This window comes from Microcaecilia unicolor, chromosome 4 (genome assembly GCF_901765095.1).
Source record: "Microcaecilia unicolor chromosome 4, aMicUni1.1, whole genome shotgun sequence".
Classification (NCBI taxonomy): domain Eukaryota; kingdom Metazoa; phylum Chordata; class Amphibia; order Gymnophiona; family Siphonopidae; genus Microcaecilia; species Microcaecilia unicolor.
Genome location: NC_044034.1, coordinates 239,211,977 through 239,239,778, shown reverse-complemented (window position 1 = coordinate 239,239,778; position 27,802 = coordinate 239,211,977). Strand labels below are relative to the sequence as shown.

The following is a 27,802-nucleotide window of genomic DNA, read 5'->3' as shown; positions in this document are numbered from 1 at the left end:
ATTGAAAGGCATATTTATGGTTTATGATGATTTAAGGCAGTTTCACTGTTCTGAATGGTTAGGTGTGACTGTAGTAGAAGAACTTTGCCGCTTCTATGATGCTTCCGTAATTTTACACTTACATAGTAACATAGTAAATGTTGGCAGATAAAGACCTGTATGATCATCTAGTGTGTCCAACAAAGTGCAGGTTCCACTTTTTCATGGTTAACAATGACATCATAAGCAGGGCAGTTGACCCTATTTGCATAACAAATATATGGCATCTTTCTATACTTGATCTGAGGCAAAAGCAAAGAAATAATGCATACCTGAGCACCTCTGTTCAGTTTCACTGTTGAAGCTTTTTTTTTGCCTTATGTAAATGGACTGAACATCCACCATGAATTAAATAATTTTTGAATTTCTGACTAATTTTTTCTATCGTCTACATTATTTTAGTACAAGATTTTCAGGAGAGATTACACTTAAGTAAAAAATTGAAATATTTCAGCTTTTTATTTATTTTTTCTTGACTGTAGATTCCGTATCTTGTACCAACTAGTTAATACAAAATCAGGATATCAACAGCTCCTTTTTAACAGCTTTTCTTTTCAAACACACATCAACCCAAAGGGAAACATTGTCACATTTTCACATAAAGTAACTCGAGACATGCCTTCAGTAAGAAATTATAAGGTGTACAGTTCTAAGAAACCAGCAATATAAATGGCTAACAGTTTTGGAACTTTGTAAAAATGCTTTGAGAGGTTTGCTTATGGATGATAAACATACTGGCACAAATTAGCACTCAATAAGAATCCTTTTACCAGGTAAAGTCCTCTCTCTTGATTTATATCATTTCACTGTTTATGTTACTCAGTGACCGTACACTGCCTGTGCGAAAACTCTTCCTGCGTACACTTCGCAGATAATTACGATAAAGTATGACACTTATGACTCTGGCTTGAAATTGTTTTGACACGATGTAGTACAGGATAACATCCAAACAGGTGCTGAGATTCATGAGAAAGGTTGTAAAGGCTCCCCAGGGGCTATAATGATTTTGTCCACTTTGCAACATGAGACACAAAAAGCATACATGAAAAGGTACAAAGCAGACAAGCACCTGCACAATTAGAGTAATGATGATTCTTATGGACTTCTCCTTCACCTTGGATGTTAGCTTGGAAGTCTTACCACGGACAAGACTGTACACAATGACACAGTAGCATCCAATCATGATAGTGAGTGGAATAAAGAAAAAGAAGGTCAAACGAGCTAAGTGTAAAACATTACTGGTTTTCAGATGGATGATGTCAAAAATTTTGAAGCAGGTGGTAAAATTGAAAGCTTTGTCTGGATCCTCATATGCAAACAGCAAAGGAGTGGTGGACACTATGGTCATTACCCAAATACCAACACAGGCTACCACAGCTTTGGTGATGTTCTTAAGCTCTTTAGCATGCTTAGGTTGTACAATAGCCATGTATCGATCAGCACTGATAAAAGCAAGCAGCCATAGGGCAATGCTAGGATAAAAGACTGTGAGTGCCCCAAGAATCCGACAGAAAATATCTCCAAAAGGCCAGATTTGTTTTCCGTAGTAGACCATGTGGAAGGGTATAAAAAGTATAAAAACTAGATCAAGAAATGCCACATTCATCATGTACACAGTTACAGTTGTTCTTTTCTTTGTGGTGCAACTGAAGACCCACAGGGCAGTGACATTAACAAATAACCCAATTACAACGATAACGCTGTAGAAGACAAGGGCAGCAACCCTGTATTCTGTTGGTTGCCAGTAATGGAGCCAGGCAACTCGACTTTGATTGTAACTAGTATCCACCATCTTTTATTATAAAGCACAAACCCTGTAAACAAAAAAATGTTGAATTAAAACCATAGATTTAAACAACAGAATAAATAAAATAAACACTATATGTAATAGAATAGCAGTAGGATATATAAGCATGACGATGGAAGCAGTGGCTGCTTTATTCAGGTACAAGCTTCCTGCCTACTGTAGAAAAGGGGGATTCTTTTTTAGTGGATGGAGAATAAATAGTTTGTAATAGTCACTATTAAACTAATTAACGCAATAATTTTGTTAATATGAGATCTACAAACAATAATGTGAAATTGCTTATGCTCACTTTTGCAGCAAGTAGGTAGCTTTCAACAGTTACTTTTACCATGTAAAGAATATTAAATACCTTTAGGTGCTAAATAAAACATCATTTTCTCCAAGGACAAGCAATACTCTGAATCCTCATGCATGGGTGACATAACCGACAGAGCCTGGTGCATGTGAAATAGTACCCCAGCAACTTTTCCAGAAGTGTTTGAATCATCTCACCGCACATGCATGTCTGTTCCCACCTGCCGCTCTCATGCAGGACCTCATCAGTCTGTCTTTTTTTTTGTGGAGTTGATCAGACCATTTTTCAAGTCATAGTCCCCTCAGTGCCTCAGAATTTATTTCTGTGAGGAAATTTGTAAGTCCTGTCCAGTTGCTCTCTTATGGTGTCCGCATTCTCCCATTAATTTCTTAGGTTTCTTGCCGACTTCTTTCTTTTTTCACATAGCTCACTTTAGGCCTCTTTTTCAGCTTTGACCACCCAGCTGGGATATTTTTGTCATCATTAAGTTTTTTTTATTTTTATTTTGCAGGAAGTATTTTTCTGGATGACATGTTCTCAGTGGCTTCAAAAGGTGTTCCCGATACAGTATGACTATATCCATTATGGATACCCACTCATGGTGCCTGCAGTGCCTGGGACTCAAACATGGTCCCTCTTATTTTATTCTTTTTTTCACAGATATCAACGAGAGAGAACTGTAGTAGAGAAAAGCAGAGGGAAAAGATTTTTAGCGATATGACCAGTCCATCAACATTGGCTTTGGAAATATCGGTTTCTGTGGGCCCAGGAGCTGCATTGGATTCAGGGAATGCATACATATTGAGAGTGCCTTGGTCACCCTCAACATTGAGCATTGCTAGAGTCTATCGAGAGCAGTCATTGTACATTTCCTACCTGAAGAAGAGGAAATATTCAACCTCATCTTCATCAGTGCAGAAGGAGAGTAATGCAGGATATCAGGTGGAGGCTGAGGTATTTCAACATCACTCTAATGACAGATGCATCCAAACTGGGCTAGGGACATCATCTAGGTGGGCTTAAAACCAAGGGTGTATGGTTTGCTCAGGAAAGATTTCATCAGATAACCTTCCTAGAGCTAAGATCTATTCGGAATGCTTGAAAGGCTTTCAGTTGTCCAACACAGTGCTTGGATGCTTAATCATGACAATCACTGTGACATTTATCATGTGACGTATCACATCATATGTAATCTGCTAGTGATGAATGCTTCTAAAAACATTAGTAAAGCACTGCACTTCTAAATCATATTCTTTTTGATATAGATGATGGATTGTAAAGTGTTTTGGCAAATCATCAAAAGGGAAACAAATTGTTGTTACAAAAATTTCAAATATGTAAAACACTGATTATATAAATGACGAGATTCAGTGGCTGTGTTGACTTTACCAGAGCTGCAAATGCTAAGTTCGGCTGAAGACTTGAGGCGACAAAATTGGTCCAACAGACACAGAACACAATCACAAGTGTAATCATGTGGTAGCACTGCTCATCAAGTTGTTGCTGCTATGAAAGATAAAATAACTGATTTATCTATTGCTGTTGTCGCTGTCTCTGTTAGCCTGAGCAATGATGTTTTGATGGCTTTACCAAAATGTCCATCTTTGAAAAGAACTTTGCAAAGAACTTGCCATGCAGATAGAGAATCAGAAGTTTGGACTTACCACTTATACCTAGTGATACTTCATTTTTCATTCCAGAGCAGTTTGCGAATATGATTCTGTTCGATTCTGGCCCAGATGCTTTTAAATTACTCTTTAATCTCTAATTTCTCCTGTTTTGTCTATTTTGAATAGATTGTAAGCTTTGTCAGGCAGGTACTGTCTCGTACATATTTTGGGTACAGTGCTGCATATGTTCAGTAGCACTACAGAAATGTAGTAATAGTAAGTGAAGACCGTTTGATGATAATTGTCTGTAATGAACTAGTTTGATAGTTTGGCTAGAATGAAACTATGAATAGCTGATGGTACATTCAAAGTCTGTCTGTCATTGTTCTTTTAGCTATACATGTTTCAAATGAATCTTACTTGGCGGGTGAGGCTCTGGCCACCTTGTTGGGCAGACCGAATGGACCATGCGGGTCTTTATCTGCCATCATTTACTGTGTTACTTGATTTTTAAGCAGCAGCAGCAGCAAGATCTGCATTTAGCAAGCATATCCAAATGCTGTGGCTTTGGGCTGTTACTTTTACCTGTGTGAAAGCATTCTATGGAAGGTTCAGGAGCTTGAAATGAAAGGTGATTATGAAATGAGTGATGAATTTGTTTTGCTGTTTGTTCCCTGCCTGCCCTTGCAATGGTGCCTCTTGATGATATGGCTGAGTCATTCGACCTTCTGGATAAAAACATGCCAGAGCCAGAGCATGAGAAAGTGCTGGAACTTTTGTCCTATTCTGACCACATTTTGTACGAGGAGGATGTCATGCTGGTTGAGGGTGTGATTGAAACATACAGCCATAATGATTCAGCTATCGAAGACCTAGCACAGACAACAAATACAGTTGAAGACTGGCATTTTGGTTTGCAGTTCCTGTTTCAATGCCATCACCTAACAATTTGGAGCTTCCTTACTGGATTCAAGCAGGACATTTAAGCACAAAAAGCCACCTTCTACAGGGCATTGCTGATTCACAGATAACTGGATCTAAAAATATTCTGATCTAAAGCAGCATGCCATGAATACAGTCCAGCTTTACTCAGCTGTGGAAGTTTTATTGCATTTACATGCAATTTTTTAATAGTTTAGTTTATGGTTTATTCACACTTTCTATGCCACCTTATCTGACGGGCAGGTCAAAGCAGTGTACAGACTAGTCAAAAAAGGAAAAGAATTCCATTTCAAATAGGAAAGATCCATGCAAATAGCCACAACTTCTAATAAAGTAGACGACATACGCTTGTTTCTCTTCAAACTCATTTAATACTAAGATGTAACACTTATTGATTTTAATTATTTCATACAATACTGTGATTAATTATTATGGTTAATCTAGCATTTCAGTGATTAAATGTCCATGTAGTGTCAAAATGTTGCATCATACTAAGATGTAACACTTAACTGATTTTAATTGCTTTCATGCAATTTTGTGATTAACTGTTATATTCATATAATAAAATATCATATGATTGGGGGGCTCTTAGGTTTGGTCTTATTTTTTTTTTTGGGGGGGGGGAAGTTGGGATGCAGTATTGTAGTTGGATATATTCTGCTTAGGTTGGGGGGAAGGTAGTTTGGGAGGTGTCATTTTAACGGAAAATGTTGACTGGGAAAGCTGTACATTGGTAACTCTTTTCATGTTGATTGCATTTTTTTTGTCATTGGAATATCTCAGGCTTCCCAGTACTCAAGTTGTTAACTATATAGTAGAAGGAGGGTGGGGATGAGGTTGGACTGGGGGGTAGAAATGTTAAAGCTCTTTGATTTCAATTTGATGTACATTGGGAAGGTTGGCTGTTTATTATAAAACTAGGAAAAAATGCCCGTTTCTGAGCGCAGTGAAACGGGCGCTAGCAAGGGGCCCCCTCCCTTCGTCCCTCCGAACTACTTGCCTTGTTGGGGGTTGGCGTTCGCCTCGCGTTTTGGCCCTCTGAATGTTATAGTTCCGCCCTCGACGTCATGACGTTTTGACGCGAGGGCGGTGCAGACCCTCCCTCCGTCCCATTTGCGTTGTTTGGGGTTCGCGTTCGCCTCGCGTTTCGGCCCTCCGAGTGTTATAGCTCCGCCCTCGACGTCATGACGTTTTGACGCGAGGGCGGTGCAGACACTCCAGGGCACACCGGATATCTCGGGTGCCTCAACTTCCGTGGAGGCTTCAGAACGTTGGGGTTGCCTTTTATATAGAGAGATATCATATGATTAAGTGTTGCATGATTAAATGTCACCAAGCCATCCAAAATGGTCATCTTGTTTCAGAGGGACAATGAGGTGGCCCTATATTACATAAACAAGCGGGGAGGGATGGAGTCATACCTCTTGTGTTAGGAAACTATCAGAATGTGGAAACTGGCCATTTCTCCTGGGGTGTGCTTCAGAGCCTGTATCTGGCAGGCAGGGACAAAGTCCTTGTGGATAAATTGTTGTGTCCTGTGAACCCACAAGTGAATGTTGGACAATGTTGTTTTCCACAGGATCTTTCAGGAGTGGGGCACCCACTTGATAGATCTTTTTGCCGCTTAATCAAGCAGGTTCCTTAGTTTTTCTCCACGAGAGAGTTGCACAGAACGCTAGCATTGGATGTCTTCCTCTTACATTGGGGAGAGGGTCTTTCGTATGTATATCCTCCAGTACGATTCATAGTAAACACCATTCTAAAGCTCAAGCAAGATTGGGGAACTGTCTTATAAACAGAGATAGATGTGGTTCCCATTTCTTTTGTATCTTTCCATCAGATGTCGTATGAGATGGAAGTGTTTTCCAACACTGATGATGCAAGAGCAGATCACACTATTTCCCCAACATAGAGTCCCTAACCCTGGAGTGGAGGGGTAGGCTAGTGGTTAGTGCAGCGGACTTTGATCCTGGGGAACTGGGTTTGATTCCCATTGCAGCTCCTTGTGATTCTGGGCAAGTCACTTAACCCTCCATTGCCCCAGGCACAAATAAGTACCTGTATATACTATGTAAACCGCTTATAATGTAGTTGCAAAAAACACAGAAAGGCGGTATATCAAGTTCCAATTCCCTTTCCCCTTATGGCTTGGGTATTGAGAGGTTAACATTGTTGTCTCTGAACTTGCTTGACAGTGTGTCTCAGGTCTTGCTAGCTGCCAGAAAGGATTCCACTAAGAGGGCATATGGTTTTAAATAGAAGAGGTCTGCCATAAATCCCTTCAGCTGCTGTACAGCAAAAACTGCTTGAATATATTCTACATCTGTCACAGGTGGGTCTCAAGACCAGCTTGGTAAGAGTTCACCTAGTTCAATTGGAGCAAATCATCATCTTCCCACAGCCTTTAGTTGTTTGCTTTATGTGGGGATTGCTGTTTATGAAACTTCTCATCAGGTCCCTCCAAGAGTCATGGAACCTGAATGTTCTTTTTCAGCTAATGAAAGCTCCTTGTGAGGTACTAGATATCTGCCACTTGAAGTACTTGACTTGGAAGGTCTTATGTTTGATGGCAGTTACTTCAGTACACAGGATTAATGAGCTCCGGGCACTAGTAACTGATCCAATTGATACAAAGTTTTTAAATAATAGAGTGGTTTATGCACCCATCTGAAGTTCCTGCCTAAAGTTGTGTCATAATTCCACCTTAATCAGTCAATAGTCCTTCCAACCTTTTTTTTTTCCTAAACTGCATACATATAAAAGTGAAAGCACCCTGCACACTTTGGACTACAAGAGAGCCTTGACCTTCTGTCTGTAGCAGACTAAAGCCCATCTAGCTTTTTGTTTCTTTTGACTCAAACAGGATGGGAGCTGCCATCAGCAAGTGTATACTTCTCAGTTGGCCTGTGGTATGCATTTTCTTCACTTATGCACAGGCTGGGCTGACTCTGAGTCATGTCACAGCTCATAATGTCAGAGCTATGGTTGTGTTGGTAGCCCACTTGAAGTTGGCCTCTACAGAAGAGATTTGCAGAGCAGAGACAGGGACTTCATATATTCACGTCCCACTATTTCCTAGATCATGACTCCCGACGTGACACTTAAGTTTGGCTAGAAAGTCCTCATAATCTATTAGGGTTTATAATCCAACTCCAACCCCCTAAGCTCTTTTCTATCAGTTTCAACTTGCCTTCCAAAAAAAAAAAAAGCCTGTTGTCACCAAAAATATTGGTGCTTGTCTTCTTCAACACCAATTCATGTGGTGTTTCACCCCTTTTTTATGCAGAAAGCAGCCTGTAGCTAGGGAGGCCTATGCTTGAGGATGGACAGTCCTGCTTGTCCTTGGAGAAAGCAAAGTTATTTCCCTGTAGCAGATGTTTCCCAAGTACAGCAGGACCTGAATCCTCACAACTCTTTTGCTTCCTCAAAGGGTTATATTCCTCTAGGCAGTAATGCACTGAGGAGGTACCAGGGAACAGGCACACATGCACAGTAAGATGGCTAAAATTATTCTGGAAAAATTGCAGGGCTACTGTTTCCCATGCACCAGGCTCTGTAGGTGACATCACCCATGTGTAAGGATTCAAGTGTTGCTGTCTTTTTGGACAGCATCTACTATACAGGTAATTAACCTCATTTTATAGTTAATGAAGTCCTGTACTATTTCTCTCAAAACACTGTCATGGGTGTTTGTGGCCAGCAGAATAATTGGTATTCCTTTGAATCCAATATAAAAAACTTTCCTATGTGAAGATGCATTTCTGTAATCCTTTCAGTGCCCTGTTGGGCTCAAACCCGGGCTGCTGCTGCTATGGATGGGGAGCCTGGAAGGCACATCTCTAACTCTGCCTTTAAACTCTCCCTATAGCTATCCTATACAAATGGAGTTCCTTTAACTTTTTTCTTGTATTTAACTATTATAAACTGCTCAGGTGGAACCCAATGGGCAATATAACAAATAATGAAACTTAGAATATATATTTTTAATTATTAGCCCATCTTTCTAAATAATGCTCAAAATAACTCACAGCATTATTAGTATTTAGGTATCATAAGCCCCCTTCCCCCAAAGAGCTTACAAGCTAAGTGATTACCCAAGGCAATGTGAGATACTGACCTGCTCAAAGTCACAAGGAGTGCCAGTGCACAAGGGAATTTGAACTCTGCTTTCCCTGGTTCTTCTTTCACTGCTCTATTAGGATATGGCAATGATTTTGAAAGTGTAATTTAAAAAATACAGAAATCTTTTGAAATCATTAGCTAGTTTCATTGTATCATATAGTGTTACAAGCTAATGAACTATGCATTTCTCTTTATGGATGACTCATTTAAGACCTTTGTCTGTTCTACAGTTCCTTTTCACTATTTATAATAATAAAATGTGTCTCCAGGAGTGACCAAGTTGTCTGGGGAGTATAAGAACAGAACTCATGTCATCCGTTCCTGTTTTGCCATAATTGTTTCTATTTCTTGGTAGACATATAGGACCAAATTCTATAAATGGCACCGCCCCCTAAAAATGCGGTGAGCTCTATTCTCTAAGCAGTGTTCAAAGTTAGGCGCCGTTTATAGAATAACACTTAGAACCGGGATCTGTGACTAACTTTAGACGCAACGATATACAGCAACTAAACCCTGGTGTAAATCCTTGCGCCTAAAAATGTGCACGTAAATTTTAATTGCCAATTAGCAATAACTAGCACTCAATTATTGATGCCTGTTGGCTTATTATTCAATTAAATTGTGTGTGCAATTCTGAGCACCATATATAGAATTCAGGGGCTACTGTTGTCTGCTTCCTTGATGATATAGGAAGTACATTGGAACTTATTTGATGAGGTGTTACTGGAGTTAAAGGATGCAGCTGTAGCCCTATTGGGGAGATGGCTTTTCTTATAAAATGTGCTTGGAATGTTGTTTTGTACTCATAGTTGCTGTTTTATTTGTTTATTATGTATTGTATTTAAACATAATAAACTAATTAAAAAAACTAAGAAAAAAAGGCTCTAGGCATTAACACAAAGCATTGTAAATGCCATAATGTGTTGCCATCAATGTTGATAATTTATTATATATACACAATACTTCCACTATACATAGCAAGATAAATCATGTGGGGGAGTAATTTTATAATGAGATAATATAAAAGTATGCAAAAATATGCCTAATTTGATCAGGTTTATACTTGCTCTAGGGCAGGAGTAAATATGTGCATGTATTCTGTATTCCTCCTGGAAGGCATATTTGTCATGTAAAATAGGCAGTGAATGTTTATGTGCTTACTTCTATATGTACAGTTTTTTTAATAACCATTTAAAAGATGCTTTGAATGTGGAAAGTGTTTTTTATAAAATTACACCTAGTTGCTGAATCCTGACCAGGAATAGTTTACAATCTAATGGATCTATTCACTAATAGTTTTCTCCCATTTTGAGGGTCTTTTACTAAGCCATGGTAGTGTTTTTAGCTCACTGTAGAAATCAGCTGGCGGTAATCATCGAGATGCCCAGTATATTCCTATGGGTGTCTGGGCATTTATCACCAGCTGATTTCTACCGTAAGCTAAAAACGCAACCACAGCTTAGTAAAAGACCCCCTAATTGTGCGCTTATACCATTAACTTATGTTAGCTAATGATCCTGTTTGTGAGATTGGGAAAAATGCTTATGGGACAATTCTATAACTTGGCGTCCTAGAATGTAGGGTCCAGAATGGGGCGTAATTTGTACCAATTCAATAAAAAGCTTCAGGGTGCGCTTAAACCATTGTAGAATATTAATGGAAAGCTGACATGCCAAATCATAGGTGTGCTCACTTATGACAGGTCAATGGCTGGTGTAAGTCAGTGTGTGTAAGTGCGCTATGCAACATACGCAACTGATAGTATTCTGTAAGTTGTGTGTGTCGCTTGGTGAAACACCCATGGTCCATCTATGCTCTGTCCGCGTGTACACCACCCTTGCATGTATATGTTAAGCAATTTTGGGGCATAGTTCATAGAATATGCTAATTGTGCTAGCATACTATAACTTATGCATGTACTTGGCACAACACTGGGTACCAGCTTATGGGCCCTTTTACTAAAGGGTTGCTGCATGGCAACCCGGAACTACTGCTGGCCCAATGTGGGTGCCGGCAGTAGTTACAGTCCCCCACCACGTGCCATTTCCGGCACAATGGAAAATTGTTCCATATTTTATACCGCAGAAGTTACCTGGCGGTAATTGGGCCAGGTTAGCACTGGAGACCTTACCACCACCTCAGTGGGTGGCGGTACGTGCTTTCCCTGAAATGGCTGTGCTGCAAGTGTGAACTTACCACACAACCATTTCTTTTTTCCACCTTTTTACCTGCTGTGGTAAAAGGGGACTCTGCATGTGGCAAAAACATGTGCTGCCGCGCGCAGGGCCCTTTTACTGCCGCTTAGTAAAAGGACCCCCTATAGGATTGCCCTAAACGTAAGTAGGGCACTAATTTTTCCCACATAAGTTGATTGATTTGATTGGGGTCACGGATTGTGTTAAGGAAAGGGGAATTGATTTTATAGATTTCACTGCTTTGTAATTTACCTTTGAGCAGTGCAGCTTTTCTCCTTTCTATTGGTGCTTTAATGTAGCATTTAAACATAACTGATCTTGTGTGTATGTTTATTTATTTATTTGCGACATTTATATTCCACATTATTCCAAACAAGCTTGAGTTCATCGTGGATTACAATGAACAGTAAAGGATGTGTATTAGAGATTAATGCATAATAAAGAGAATAGTCTGCTTAGAAGAACCCAGTTATACAATACAGTATTATAGGTGTACTAAGATAACTATGTAGATTCAACATTCAAAACCTAGTATGAATGAGAAGTTATACATGGAACATTGGGAAGATTAATGTTAATAACCGTTTCAATGGACAATTATCTGCTTGAAATGTGATTGTTCTTGTGAGGGTTTGCTTTTATGCATACATATTTTTTATATAGGTCAGCTTTAACTGTGTTATATTCTTGACTTTAGTGTTTGGAAGATAATCATTAATCAGATAATTAAAAAAATAAATTAATACCGGACAAAGTCAAAACAGGTATGGGCCTTATGGAAAATTGGGCAACAACCTTCAAACTAAACAGAGACAAAACCAAATTCCTAGTTCTATCTAGCCCACATCGTACCAAAATTTCACAATCAACCATCAAGCGTACCAAATTGAAACACAAAAAAACTGGGAATAATTCTCGATAAACATCTGTCACTGGACAATGAAGTATCAGCAGTAACATCAAAATGTTTCAAAATACTATGGAAACTAAAAAGGATCAGAGACTATTTTCAAAGAAAATCATTCCGGATAATGGTACATTCCTTGTCATCAAGCAGATGCAGCCATTGCAGATGGGTTGTGTCCATCAACCAGCAGAGGGAGATAGAGAGCACACTTTTTTCAGTGCCTCATACCAGCTTGCTCCACTGCCTCTCTTCAGTATTCTCTATCTCCCCTAGTAGAGTGGCTGCAGCTTCTTCGAACTCCATCAAAAATCTGCCTGGAGGTTGCTCCTGTGCTTTTGCCAGTTGTTAGCAGGGGTGTTGGAGGCTATAGCAGCTTCACTTTAAAGGCACATAGGTTCGCCCTTTCCCTGCCTTACCCATACCTCCGTGGATGTGGACACATTGCTTAGCTTTCCCTGTCCTTCCCCACCAACAGTGGATGCAGGCACATAGGTTCGCCCTTTCCCTGCCTTTCCCACTCACCTGAGCCTCTGGAGTTCTATTTACCTCTGCTTTCCTCACAGTGTTAAAAAAAAAAAAAGTTGCGTCGCGCTTTGGTGCTTAGACGCTGGAACAGAGGTTTTTCCTTGCCGTTTTCTGTGGGACCGGAGCTGTGATACTTGGTCCAGTGAGGTAAGAGTGTTTTCTGACTCCTCCAGGGTGGGCCCGCGATCGGGGCGATTTTGGCGCGAACCGCCATTTTGAATTTTACCGCCGTTTTCGGCGATGGCTGCAGAGACAGTAAAGCGCTGTTCCAAGTGTGGCAAGCACAGATCAGCAGCGGGGCTCTGTAAATCGTGCTGTACAGACGTTAGAGCCGGCCTGAGCATGGCGAGCGACGATTCTTCGCGCTCTGAGCTGGCAGCGGGCGCCATTTTGAATTTACCACATGGCGCAACCTCCACTGAGACCGAGAGTCCTGAGCCCGGGGGGAGGCCTCGGAGTGAGGCTGATATGGGAGCTACTAGCCCCGGCAGAGATCCGGGTGCCCAGGGTTAATTTTTCTCCCCTGATTTTGTCTTATTAATGCATAAAGCATACATGTTTAAAAGAGCTCTCCCATAAAGCTCGGCACGGGCCTCTTCTAATGCCCCCCCCCCCCGGTGGATTCTAGCCTGGGTATGTCCTCTGAGGCGTTATTCCCTGATAATTGGCAGAATATGAAGCGCAGAAGGGCTCATTCCCCTTCAGAGAGTGCTGCACCTCCTTTCCCCCCCCCCCCCCCCCCCCCGTGGTCGGGCTGCAAGGATTCGGAGGACTCTGGCAGGCCTTCATGGTCTGAGGAGCCAGAGTCTGGTGCAGAAGTGACTCAGGATCTGGACGATCCCTCTGCGGTGAGGATTTTCCACCGTGATGAGCTGCCAGCGCTTATTTCTGATGCCCTGCAGGCTCTCTCTATTGAGGACCCTGCCAGTGGCACAGCCTCCTCTGTGAATCCTAGGATGGCTAGTACCAAAAAGCCTGCTTGAGCTTTTCCTTTGCATGACTCCATCCAAGAGCTTATTTCGGCTCAATGGGCTGACCCCGAGGGACCTTTGAAAGTTTCCAGGGCTATGGGGCAATTATACCCTCTGAGTGAGGAGCATATGGCTCGCTTTGCTATGCCTAAAGTGGATGCCCTAGTCACAGCTGTGACAAAGAGAACTACCCTCCCTGTTGAAGGAGGTGTTGCCCTGAAGGATATTCAAGACCATAGACTGGAATCAGCACTTAAATGGTCATTTGAAATTGCAGGTCTCACTATTCGGGCGTCTGCATGCAGTTGTTATGCTGCTAGAGCCTGCCTGGCTTGGTTGCAACAGGCAGTGGAACAGCCCGGTGATGGAGCGGAGCCCTTTTCAGATGTGGCTCCGCGGATGGAGTCGGCCTTGTCCTTTCTTGCTGACGCCCTTTATGATATTGTTAGAGCTTCGGTTAAACACATGGCAGTAGCAGTGGCGGCTCGCCGTCTTCTTTGGCTACGGCATTGGGCGGCGGACATGGCCTCTAAGCAAAGGTTGGTGAAGTTGCCCTTTCAAGGCCTTCTCCTGTTTGGAAGCATGTCAAGGGTCTATGGACACCCGAGGAGTCGGAGTGGTCCATCAACTGCCTAGAGTTGAAAGCGGTGTTTCATGCGCTTCTTTCCTTTCAAGTGACCCTGGAAGGATTGGCTGTCAGAGTGATGTCGGACAGCACGACAGCAGTGGCCTACATAAATCGACAAGGCGGCACTCAGTGCAGAGCTCTAGCCGCGCAGGCCGAACAAATTTGCCAATGGGCCGAGCTGCATCTTCAGTTTCTGTCGGCAGCTCACATTGCAGGTCAGAGCAACGTGCAAGCCGATTATCTAAGCAGGCATCAGATCGATCCAGCGGAGTGGGAACTTGCAGACGAAGTGTTCCTGCAGATATGTGCCAAGTGGGGCAAGCCCGTGATGGATCTAATGGCGACAAGCTCCAATGCCAAAGTCCCGTGCTTCTTCAGCAGACGGAGAGATCCTCGCGCGGCGGGATTGGATGCCTTGGCTCAACCCTGGCCTCCGGGCCTACTGTATGTGTTCCCTCCGTGGCCCTTGGTAGGGCGCGTGCTCCTGCGGATTCGGTTGCATCCAGAAGTGGTTCTCGTCGCCCCGGATTGGCCCAGGAGGCCTTGGTATGCGGACTTCCGACAGATGCTCGTAGATGATCCCCTTCAGTTACCTCTGGTTCCCAACCTGTTGTCACAGGGTCCGGTGACCATGGAGGACGCCGGCCGATTTGGTCTTATGGCCTGGCGATTGAGAGGGCGCAATTGAGAGGCAGAGGCTATTCCAATAAAGTAATTACCACTCTCCTGCAAGCCCGCAAGCGTTCCACTTCCGTGGCTTATGCCAGGATTTGGCGCCAGTGTGAAGTCTGGTGTGCTTCCAGAGAGATCACACCCCTGTGGGCTCCTGTCTCGCCGATTCTGGACTTTTTGCAGGATGGTGTACAAAAAGGCTTAGCCTATAATTCCCTGCGGGTGCAAGTGGCAGCATTGGCCTCCCTGCGTGGCAAGGTTGAAGGCATGTCTTTAGCTGCTCATCCAGATGTGGCACGGGTTCTTAGAGGGGTGCTTTGGCTCCGTCCTCCCGTGCGTGCACCTTGTCCAGCTTGGAACCTGGGGCTAGTGCTGAGGGCCCTTCAGGGTGCTCCCTTTGAACCGCTTCGGCGTGCTTCAAAGAAAGATTTGACACTGAAGGCCGTCTTGTTAGTGACCATTACTTCGGCGAGATGGGTGTCAGAGCTCCAGGCGCTGTCCTGTAGAGACCCTTTTCTGCAGTTTTCAGAGTCCAGGGTCACGGTTCGGACCGTGCCTTCCTTCTTGCCTAAGGTGGTTTCAGCGTTTCACCTAAACCAACCTATTTTCTTGCCCTCCTTTGTCGAGGAGGAGTTTCCAGAATCTTTTGGGCAATTGCACCTGTTGGACGTGTGCAGGACTCTGCTGCAGTATCTGCGAGTTACTAACTCTTTCAGGACCTCTGCTCATCTGTTTGTTTTGCGATCAGGTCCTCGCAGAGGGTCTCCAGCGTCTAAAGCCACTATTGCCCGCTGGCTTAAAGGATCTATCTTTTCAGCTTATTTGCTTGCTGGTCAGCCTCCGCCTGATGCCTTTAAGGCGCATTCCACTAGAGGAATTTCCTCCTCTTGGGCTGAAACTGGAGCACTCTCTCTTCAAGAGATTTGTAGTGCAGCAACATGGGCTTCTAAGCTCTCTTTTGCCCGACATTACAGGCTGGATGTGGCTGCCAGGAGGGGCGCACATTTTGGAGCGCAAGTGCTGGCGCGTGGTGTGGCTTGTTCCCACCCTATCTAGGGATTGCTTTGATACATCCCATCTGTAATGGCTGCATCTGCTTGATGAGAAGGAAGGGAAAATTAGGTTCTTACTGTGATAATTTTCTTTCCTTTAGTCATAGCAGATGCAGCCATGATCCCTCCCTGTCTGATGCTATCTGCTGTAAATCTATTTCAGGTTCTGTTCGTTTTTCCTGGAGATTCCGTCCTTGGGAGAAAGTCGGAAAACAGTCTTCAGGTTTCTTGTTCAATTAAAGGAGGGTGACTTAATTCCCTCCAGTTTCATGTTTGGGAGGATGAGTTTATTCCCTACGGGAGGATGAGTTTATTCCCTCCAGTTATGTCTCAGTGGAGGATGAGTTTATGCCCTCCGGGAGGATGTTTCATTCCCTCCATTCTGAGTTAATGCCCTTCGTTGTAGGGCCATCGTTCGCTGTGAGGAAAGCTTATGTTATTCCCATTGCGGTTTGCCATACTGCTTTGGAAGCTTCAAATACTGAAGAGAGGCAGTGGAGCAAGCTGGTATGAGGCACTGAAAAAAGTGTGCTCTCTATCTTCCTCTGCTGGTTGATGGACACAACCCATCTGTAATGGCTGCATCTGCTATGACTAAAGGAAAGAAAATTATCACGGTAAGAACCTAATTTTCCCATCGTTAATACTATCCAAACTAGACTACTGCAACGCAGTATACGTAGGGTGCAAGGAAAACACATTAAAATAGCTTCAAACAGTCCAAGACACGACAGCAAGACTGATATTCAAGAAGTCGAAATATAAAAGGGCTACTCCACTGCTCAAAATACTACAGTGGCTACCAATCAAGGCAAGATTAATCTTTAAAGCTATCACCCTCATTTACAAGATACTATTTGGCATGTCTGCTGAATACATACTAGATGTGATTGAACTATCCCCAAGAAATGCAGGTCCAGAAACCAGTGGCTATCTACTCCTCCAAGTGGTGGAACTCAATACGAAAGGTCACAAGAGGAATCACCAATTATCTTCAATTCAGAAAAGAACTGAAAATCTACCTCTTTAAAAAATTCTACAGCTAACTTACACCCAGAAAAGACCTGAAAACCTACCTCAAAATCTCCAAAGCCAATTACATAAACTATCAACATTCTTTCTACAAGATAGCAATGTCCTTTCTACTTTCTAACTGTAAGCAATAATTGTAATTTTCACCTAACTGTAAATTGTAAACCACTTTGAATCAAAACCTGTTTTGGATAACAGTGGAATACAAGAATGCATAAATAAATAAATAAATATGTATTATATAGTGTTTAAAAAAAACTTTAAAAATTTAAGGTACTTAGGTCCCAGTATTCAAAATGATTTAACTGAGCAGGAGAGGCTACAGCCTTGTTAAATTGCGCTGAGCAGTTCAGGAGGGGATATTCAGTGGCACTGTCTGTGTGAAGTTGGGGTGGTCCTGGAAGATTTATGGGCACTAGCAATGTTCAATGTGATTGAGTTTAATTATTTTTGATGGGGAGGACAGTATTAGAGCATATTTTTAGTGTCATTAATTTAGTATGAGAAGGGATGGGGCACTAAGAGCTGCAGTAAGGAGGTGGGTGGTTGAGACTAATGTGGGGTTAATAAAATGGAGTGACTGCCTGGATGAGGTTGGTGACCTTAGGTCAAGTAATGAACAACTGACAAACAGCAGCCATGGCCCATACACTTACTGTAGCTAACTTTTCGTGCCAGTTCAGGAAGCTAGTCAGGAAGGTTTGCCAACTTTTTGAAATCGAAGAACCCGCCACCTGCCACATTTCTTGCTATATCCTCTGCCCTTCCCTAGTCCTGTTTCTTCAGTAGGCAGGCAAAATTATTTCATAGCATTATTCAACAAAATTTTCTGTGTTGGAGTGAAATCTGTAGTCTATACAGGATTGGACAGACTGTCATTGTAAACCCTGCACATCCAGTTCTGAAATGCACACTCCGTGTTTCTTAACAATGGAGGTAGTATGTTTCCCTTTTCAACTCATCAAACAAAATACATAAATTGTAGTATCATCTCAGGAACAACATTTTGCTTGCATTCCACTAATAGACACTTAGGGATCCTTTTACTAAGGCACGCTGAGAGATGTAGCATGTGCTAAATTATAAGATGCTTATTATATTCCTATAGTAAAAGGATCTCATAGTGAAGTAAAAAAAAAACCCAACCCTGCTCAAAAGCTATATAGCAGACATCGTACTAAATCTGCATTAACTCTCAAGATTCAAACTACAGTATCCTCAACTATGAAAAGAAGAAAATGGAAACACTACATCAAGCCCCTGAACACCAATAGTTCTCCTATTGAAGTTTCAAGTTTACTAAAATTTTCTATTCAGCCCATAGGAAATTCCATCTAGGCGGTGTACAATCTAAGATTTAATAGAAAATGGTCTAAATTTAAAGAGGTAGACAATTCCAGACAAAACATATCATACATGTTAGGGAAGAGGGGAGAACACTATTTTATGATAGTAAAGTAAGGGACAAGGGAAAACCAAAAGGTTTTCTATCCTGCCTTCCAGTCCTACAGCAGTCTTACTGAGCTTCAAGATTATGGGATTTTGGATTAGCTGGATAGGTATCTTGGAAAAGAAATGTTTTGAGATCAGTTTTAAACTGATCAAGAGATTGGGAATGTCTCAAAAAGTTTGGCAGAGAGTTCCAGAATTTCAGGGCCTGTACTGAAAAAATCATTTGCCTAATGTGTTCATGGTGGATCTCTCTGCAGATGGTATATTGAGTTGAAGAAGCTGCATGAATCGAGCTCTAGGTGGGGTATATGGTACTAAGTATCATGCAAGATAGAAGGGTTTCTCAGAAATGCAAATTTTAAATACTAGTAACAACAATTTATACAACCCAATGAGTAATGGGCAGCCAGTTGGCTGTTTCTAAGATAAGGTGTAACTTGGTCAAATGTTTTGAATCCATTAAGTTTTATAGCTGTATTTTGAATAAATTGTAATCTTTGGCGATCTTTTACCCTTATGCCCATATACAAAGAATTGCAATAATCCAATTGACTGATAATCAAAGAATGTATTCATATAGTAAGAGCTGGAGAATAAATTAATGAGCGAATGGATCTATTAGATGAAGTTTGTAGAAACAGTGCTATGTTACTTGGGATTTCTGGGATTGGAACTACATGCTGTCAGAATACACAAGGGACCACAAATTAGGCAGGGAAACATGTAGACAAAAATTGAAACAGAAACCCTAAAATGCCAGATTGAGAAATTCAGTACCAGAAGAACAGAAACAGAAAAGTTTTTCTTCCTGTACTTTGCAAAATATAAAAATAGAAGAACCGATCCCCAAGCTGACACAATCCAATCCTTAAAAATTGGAAATATATATAATTTTTGTTTTCTACCTATGTTGGCTCTGAAATTTGTTTTTCTGATTGTGTTGGTCCCTTTTCTCTTCTTCCTTCATCTTTTCCCTCCATTTCTCTCTTCTTTGTCTCTTTATTCACTCATATTTAGATGTTCTTTCATTCCCTCCTTTCCTCTCTTCTTTATATCTTTATCCACTAATATCTAGATGTTTTCTCATCTCTCACCCTTCAGCCTTCAGTCTCCTCCTTTTCACCTCTCTCATATTTATCCCTTTAGATCTCCCACTCTAAATCCTTTCCTAGTGCTGATCACCCTTTATCTTTCTCATACTCCTTGGTCCCCATTTCCATTTTCTGTAATACTTTCTCAGCCCTCATCTACCTTTCTCTATTTCTAATCCCTTCACCAGCCCCTGCTCCTTCCTTGTAACTCATTCCCTCCCTGGCCTCCATCTTTTTGTTTTTTTTCTTAGCATCTACCCAGCTTTCCATTACCCCTCTGTCACCAAATCTCCAGCCCTGATTCCTTTCAGAGATCCATCCCTTTTCACTGCCTCAATCTCTCTCCAATTCTCCAGTCCATTTGCACTTGTAACCTCAACGCTTCCTTACCCTTCTTCCCCCTTTTCTTACATCCATCTCGCACTCACATCTATCCAGTTGCAGGTCTCCAGGTCCCTACAAGTTTCCACACAGTCTCTGAATTCTTCTACTTTCATGGCCCTACTTTCTCCCCAAATCACTGAGTTCCTGTTCTTCCTTTGGTTTCAGCCCTTCAGACCCCGAGTCCCTGTTCTTGCTGCCATCCCCTTCTCCCCAAGTCCTTGCTTTCTTCTCCATTCGAGTCCCATCTTCCTCTCAAGTCTCCATGTTCCATCCTTTGCTATCCCCACAGTCCTTGCCACCACCCCCCCCCCCCCCCAGTTAAATCTCTAAATATTTCTCCTTCAAGTCCACAAACCCAGCACCTGTATCCTAATTTGGTTGCTGTTTTTAACTACTGCTGTGGTGAGTCTGGTACCTCCTTCCTTCTACAGCTATGTGTCTGTAACAGCCACTATTTGAACTGCAGGGCTGTGTATCTATGGAGCCCTGTGTGGTTCAAACATCAGCTATTTTTAATCACGTTTCCTGCACAATTCAAATAGTAAATATTTCAATCATGTGGAGAATAGAAGTTGGAAGCAGCAGCCAAACTAGGTTACAAGTGCTGAATGAGGATGGAATGGATCATTGGAAGCCGAAGCAGGGAAACCTATGGAGTTGGGGAGTCCCAGTTGGAAGAAAACCAACACTTATATTGGCTGGCTTTCTGTCCTGCTGGCTGACATATTTATGAGAACTGATTAGGAAGGCCAAATAATAGCCAGCTGGCAACTCTAGAGTCAGCTGATCTGTGGCAACCACAAGGTTGACAAACACTGATCAAAAATGTTTTTTTTTTATAAAGTCAGGCTCAAACTGCTATGCGTTGTGAAATTTTAAATATATTTTTTGTTTCGATCTTGCACTTTCTACACTACATTGAACACTGATGTTTGCGCCTCTATAGATTTCTAGTACTATAAATGAGAGGGAATTTGATTAAAAGACTGCCATTCCTAAAGTTGTTTCTGACCGCTTTTGAGGCAAGTCAGTGAAACTGAAAGCATAAAAATTAGTTGATCTGACATAAAAAGCATAAAAAAATCATACTGAAAGCATAAAAATTAGTTGATCTGACAACTCAGCAATTTGAAGTGGACACTACTCATTACTATATCTCAGAAGGACATGATGACAAAATGAAAAATTTCCCTCTAAGGGAGCATTTTATAAAACCGTGCTGGCGTTTTTAGCTTATGGTAAAAATTAGCTGGTGGTAAATGTTGAGACGCTCATAATGGGCGTCTCAGCATTTATCGCCAGCTGATTTTTACTGTGAGCTAGAGGAGTGTGGTAGCCGTGTTAGTCCACTCTTAAGGTTATCAATAGAAATCAAACAAAATAAAACATGGAAAAGAAAATAAGATGATACCTTTTTTATTGGACATAACTTAAAACATTTCTTGATTAGCTTTCGAAGGTTGCCCTTCTTCGTCAGATCGGATTTTCCGATCTGATGAAGAAGGGCAACCTTCGAAAGCTAATCAAGAAATGTATTAAGTTATGTCCAATAAAAAAGGTATCATCTTATTTTCTTTTCCATGTTTTATTTTGTTTGATTTCTACTGTGAGCTAAAAACTCTAGCGTGGCTATGTAAAAGACTCCCTAAACATCTTTCAGGAAATAAAAATATGTATATATATTTTGTTCTAAAAGAGATTAGAAATTGAATTATTTGTTTCTTTTTCACATTATACAGCAGACATATATTGAGAGTAAAGGGTAAGGTAAGAGTAAGGTTAAAGCATTTGATATACCGCCTTTCTGTGGTACAGTTTACATACAACTTTTTGTAGAGTGAAAAGTGTTTCACTTCCTTAGTTGAAATACTTTTGCTTTGTTTCTGTATTTCTTTAAAAAGTCCCTAATGACTAAAGGGAAGGAAGAGATCATTTTTTATGTTTTATTTTTGTAATTTTTTATTATTGATTTGCAAAGGCTCATGTTCTAGCTCTGCTTTGTACCTGTTTTTAGTGAAATTTCTGAGGATATATAATGAAGGTAATGTAAGTTGGAAGGTGCTTATGTAAAATATTAGCAAAATTCCGCTAGCAGCTAGATTGAAGGTGTAAATATTTATGCCTGCTTGGAATCAGGTATAAATGATGGCATGTAAAGATGGGTGTATTTTATAAAATATGCCTGTAAGTTGTTACACTGCTTGCACTTGCACTCCCCCCAAACTCTTCCCCTAAACATGCTTACTCTAAAATTGCATGAAACTTCATGGCTAATTACATCATATGTACTTATAAGAGGAAATTTTATAAAACCACAATTCCCTCAGCTTCTATTTCATCTTGTATAGACCCCAGATTTCACTCCCATGTGAAAGAATTGATTGAATTATATTATTAAATAATTGTAATAGTAGTTGTACTGGTCGGTTCAAACTGGCCAGGGGTTTCTTTATTGCATAGAGGGACATTTTCGTTTAATGAGGGGTGAGGAGCATGCTGTAGGAGTGAAGGCAATGTGTGGAAATATCAGTTTGGCTTGCCCCCTCCCCCTCCTTGTATACCTAGCTTGTCCCCCTGTTGCTATCCCAAATATTTCTCTCTGAAGATAGTACTAGTACATATACGAAGCTCGATTTTATGTTGGTATTTACTGCCTGAGCTGAAAAAGAATTTGTAGTAACATAGCAGTTTTCATGCAGACTTAGACTTTATTTACATGTTAGACTTTATTTACATGTTAAACAGTATTTTCATTTGTATTTTAAATACCAAAGACTTATGAAGCTGGCATTTTAAAGTTTCTACTGATAATTTTCTTAGTGTAGTATACTTTAATGTGTAGTCCCAGTCTCCAAAATTCAGTAATATTAAAATTCATGGATTTACAAAGTAAAGTCAGTCAATGACTCAGTATGAAGATAATGAATCAATCATTCCTTACCTTGCTCACATAATAAAGTTACCTCGGACAATCGTAAACGTTTTGTAACCTCAGATCTGATGGAGATTGTGACTTCCTTCCAGGGCCATGTCTTCACTGTACTAAAATAGAAGACTCTTTTTTTTTTTTTTTTCTTTGCTGTAGTATGGGCAGGAAATGAAAGTACGTCATTTAGATCTGGGCTGTCTGTCAGAAGAGAGAAAACCTTTTAAAAACGTGTAGTTATATTCACAGGGTTTGCAATAGGACTTTGTTCACTTATCAAGTATGAGCAATTCTCCGAGGACAAGCAGGCTGCTTGTTCTCACGATTGGGTCGTCGTCCGCAACGGCCCAGCAGACCGGCAAAATTTTGTATAGCAAATAAAGAACTCTCCGTCGCGCGGGCAGAACACACCGCGCATGCATGAACGGCTTCCCGCCCGCAACGCGAGCGTGCCCTCCTCAGTTCTATTTTTATCCGCGGCTTGAGTGACACGTTTTTCAACTGTGCTCATTTTTCACCCAGGAGACTTCATATAGCGTTTACCGCTTCTCTTTTTCCTTCCTCGTTTTTGTCCTGTATCTCAAATATTTAAAAAAAAAAGTTTGTTTTTCTCCTTATCTTCTTAGGTTTTTTTTTACACGTGTTTAAGTTTCCTTCTTATTTCATCGCGGCCGGCTTTTAGGCTCAACCGGTTTTTCTTTTCCTTTTTTGTGCCTTTTTAATTGGCACGATCGATGCCTTTAATTTCACAGCCACCGTTTTTCCGTCCATATCATCGAGGACTCCCAGCGGCTTCAAGCGTTGTACTCGCTGCAACCGGACCATCTCGGGTACCGACCGCCACACGTGGTGTCTCCAGTGCCTTGGGCCCGATCATTTGCTAGCTGCTTGTAAGCTGTGCTGTCTAATGAAAAAGCGGACCCAAGTGTCTCGGGAGGCTCACCCTGAAAAATGTTTTGCTGATCGCTTCAGTCCTTCGACGTCGGCATCGACATTGGTACCTAGGTCGGCGACGTTGGTGTCGAGGGAAGCATCGACTTCAAGAGTGCAGGTAATGGCTGCCAGATGACCACATCGCGCTGGGAGCACCGAGGCATCGAGTAGTCTCCACCTAACTTGAGCCTACTGCTATGCAGGCCCCCCGGGACCGACCTTCGTCGGACCCGGCCCCGAGGAGGCGTGAGGATTCCACGTCCTCCTCTTTGATACCGAGGAGTCTCAATGACGGGCGTCGAGCGAAGGCTAAGAAGTACCGTCATCGTTCTCCTTCCATTTGCGGTACCAAGAGCTCCGGGGAGCCGAGGGATTTGGCACCCGAGAAGCATCGGCGCCGGGAAGACCGCTTACCCTCTATACAGGAGGTGCCGATGGGTCAGTTGTCTGGCAGCTTGGTACCTGCTCTCGAGCCCCCTCAGATTCTGCCACCGGCTCCTGCACCAGCCCCGCAGCCTTTTCCGATGGAGGCTCTCGACGAGCGCATCAGGGCCCTTCTTCCAGAGCTTCTGGAAGGATTGCTGTGCCAGTCTGCTTTGGTGCCAGGGGTGCTTGCGCCTTCTGCATCAACTGTGGAAGCAGCATCTGGGCCTTCGCCTGTGGTGAGGTCCCTGTCCTCGGTGCCGCTTGCGGCGTCGGCCGCCACCCGGGTCGATTCTCCCTCAACGTCGGCAGAGGAAGGTTCGCCGCAATCCAGGCAGGGTCGACTTCTTGACATCCCCCTCGAGGTCGTCGTTCCTCGACGTCGAGACAGGCTCAGGTTCGGGCTACTCTTAGCTTTTGTCCGATACCAATGATGAGTGCTTGTGGTAGGAAGAGGAAGATCCCAGATACTTTTCTGAAGAAGAGTCCTATGGTGTCCCCTCTGATCCTACTCCGCCAATTGAAAGAAGGATGTCTCCCCCTGAGAGTCTTTCTTTTTCCTCCTCTGTTCGGGAAATGTCTAAGGATATTCCCTTCCCTATGGAGGTTGTGGATGAGCCCAGGGCCGAGATGCTCGAGGTCTTGGACTATCCTTCTCCACCCACAGAGGTTGCAACGGCCCCCTTGCATAACACACTCAGGGAAGTTCTTATGCAAAACTGGTCGTTCCCTCTATCTAATCCAGTGGTCCCCCAAAAAGCTGAGTCCCAGTACAGAGTCCATGGAGAGCCAGTAATGGTGAAGGCCCAACTACCTCACGATTCCATGGTGGTGGACTCTGCTCTCAGAAGAGCCAAGAGTACTAGAGACTATGCCTCAGTGCCCCCAGGCAGAGAGTCTAGGACCTTGGATTCTTTTGGGAGAAAGACGTATCAGGCCGCTATGCTCGCAGTCAAGACCCAAACATACTTGCCGTCGGAGGGAGGTTGATATTTTTTCACCAATGGTGGCCTCTTATAACCTCCAACAGGTGGGTTCTTCAAATAGTCCGGTTAGGATACACTCTCAATCTGGAATCCATGCCTCCAAATTGTCCACCGGGGGCTCAGTCCTTCAGCTCCCAGCAAAAGCAGGTACTTGCAGAGGAACTCTCCGCCCTTCTAAAGGCCAATGCGGTCGAACCCGTTCCACCAGGGGAAGAAGGGCTGGGATTCTATTCCAGGTACTTCTTTGTGCAAAAGAAAACATGGGGGATGTGTCCCATCCTAGACCTAAGGGCCCTGAACAAATTCCTAGTCTGAAAAAAGTTCAGGATGGTTTCCATGGGCACCCTTCTTCCCATGATTCAAGAAAATGATTGGCTATGCTCTCTGGACTTGAAGGATGCCTATGCACACATATCGATACTCCCAGCTCACAGGAAGTATCTTCGATTTTGGTTGGGAACTCGGCACTTTCAGTACTGTGTACTGCCCTTTGGCCTCGCATCTGCGCCCAGGGTCTTCACAAAGTGCCTGGCAGTTGTCGCAGCATCGCTATGCAGACTGGGAGTGCATGTCTTCCCTTATCTCGACGATTGGCTGGTGAAGAGCACCTCGGAGGCAGGCGCTCTACAGTCCATGCGGATGACTATTCGAGTGCTGGAGCTACTGGGGTTCGTAATCAATTATCCCAAGTCCCACCTTGTCCCGGTTCAGAAATTGGAGTTCATTGGATCTCTGTTGGACACACGGACGTCTCGAGCTTATCTTCCCCAGACAAGGGCAGACAATCTCCTGGCCCTAGTGTCCTTGGCTCGAGTGTCTCAACAGATCACAGCTCGGCAGATGTTGGGACTCTTAGGACACATGGCTTCCACAGTTCATGTAACTCCCATGGCACGCCTACATATGAGATCAGCTCAATGGACCCTAGCTTCCCAGTGGTGCCAGGCCACAGGGGATCTACAGGATGTGATCCATCTCTCCACCAACTTTTGCAGTGACCTTGGGACGTCCATTCCAAATTCCTCAGCCACAAAAAGTGCTGATGATGGATGCATCCCTGCTAGGGTGGGGACCTCATGTAGATGCACTTCACATTCAAGGAGCTTGGTCCTTTCAGGAAAAGGATCTTCAGATCAACCTCCTGGAATTACGAGAGATCTGGAATACTCTCAAGGCTTTCAGAGATCGGCTGTCCAACCAAATCATTCTAATTCAGACAGATAATCAGGTTGCCATATATTACACCAACAAGCAGGGGGGCACCGGATCTCGCCCTCTGTGTCAGGAAGCCGTCCAGATGTGGCTTTGGGCTCGCCGTCATGGCATGTTTCTCCAAGCCATTTATCTGGCAGGCGTAAACAACAGTCTGGACGACAGGTTGAGCAGGATAATGCAACCTCACAAATGGTCACTGAACATGGGCTTAGTCCGCAAGATCTTCTGGGCATGGGGCACCCCTTGGTGGATCTTTTTGCCACTCAGATCAATCACAAGGTTCCTCAGTTCTGTTCCAGACTTCAGGCCCACGACAGACTAGCGACAGATGCCTTTCACCTATATTGAGGGACAGACCTTCTGTATGCGTATCCTCCTATACCTCTAGTAGGGAAGACTTTGCTGAAACTGAAGCAAGACCGTGGAACCATGATTCTGATTGCGCCCTTGTGGCCCCGTCAGATCTGGTTCCCTCTTCTTCTCGAGTTGTCCTCCGAAGAACCGTGGAGATTGGAGTGTTTTCCGGCCCTCATCACCCAGAACGAGGAGTCTCTTCTGCATCCCAACCTCCAGTCTCTGGCTCTCACGGCCTGGATGTTGAGAGCTTAGAAATTGCCTCCTGGGGTCTTTCAGAAGGTGTCTCCCGAGTCTTGCTTGCTTCCGGGAAAGATTCCACGAAAAAGTGTTATTCTTTCAAATGGAGGAGGTTTGCCGTCTGGGGTGACAGCAAGGCCTAGATCTTTTTTCTTGTCCTACACAGACCCTGCTTGAATACCTTCTACACTTATCAGAGTCTGGTCTCAAGACCAACTCCGTAAGAGTTCACCTTAGTGCGATTGGTGCTTATCATCAACGTGTAGAGGGTATGTTTTTAGATTTCCATTTAAATGGCCTGGGAGGTTAATGTAAGCCACATTGAGCCTGCAAATTGGTGGGAAAATGTGGGATACAAATGCTACAAATAAAAATAAATAAATAAAAATAAACCTATCTCTGTACAGCCTTTAGTACTTCGCTTTATGAGAGGTTTGCTTTCGTCAAAGCCCCCTGTCAAACCTCCACCAGTGTCTTTGGATTTCATCGTCGTTCTCACCCAGCTGATGAAAGTCCTTTTGAGCCACTGAATTCCTGTCATCTGAAGTACTTGACCTGGAAGGTCATTTTCTTGGTGGCTGTTACTTCAGCTCGTAGAGTCAGTGAGCTTCAAGCCTTGGTAGTGCATACACCTTATATCAAGTTTCATCATAACAGAGTAGTCCTCCGCACTCACCCTAAGTTCTTGCCGAAGGTGGTGTCGGAGTTCCATCTGAACCAGTCAATTGTCTTGCCAACATTTTTTCCCCGTCCTCATACCCGCCCTGGTGAAGGCAAGTTGAACACCTTGGACTGTAAGAGAGCATTGGCCTTTTACGTGGAGTGGACAAAGCCCTACAATTGTTTGTTTCTTTTGATCTCAACAGGAAGGGAGTCGCCATCAGAAAACGCACAATCTCTAATTGGCTAGCAGATTGCATATCCTGTACTTATGCCCAAGCTGGGCTGACCCTAGAGGGCCATGTCACGGCTCATAATGTCAGAGCCATGTCTGCGTCAGT

General features: G+C 42.9%; 2 protein-coding genes across 3 annotated transcripts in view; one reads left to right on the top strand and one right to left on the bottom strand.

Annotated features, from left to right (window-relative positions):
• Window positions 1-27,802, top strand: part of UBAC2 (UBA domain containing 2) — a 482,592-nt gene that overhangs the window by 104,743 nt on the left and 350,047 nt on the right. The window lies entirely within an intron of this gene.
• On the bottom strand, window positions 431-22,756 carry GPR18 (G protein-coupled receptor 18). 2 transcript variants are annotated; one of them, XM_030201353.1, is made up of 2 exons: window positions 22,688-22,749; window positions 431-1,853 (listed from the first exon to the last, which is right to left on the bottom strand). In XM_030201353.1, the coding sequence occupies exon 2, from the start codon at window positions 1,829-1,831 to the stop codon at window positions 833-835; it is 999 nt and encodes a 332-aa protein (XP_030057213.1). In that variant the 5' UTR covers window positions 1,832-1,853; window positions 22,688-22,749; the 3' UTR covers window positions 431-832. The 2 variants fall into 2 exon arrangements, with proteins under 2 accessions (XP_030057213.1, XP_030057212.1); XM_030201352.1 differs by having other exon boundaries at window positions 432-1,853; window positions 22,666-22,756.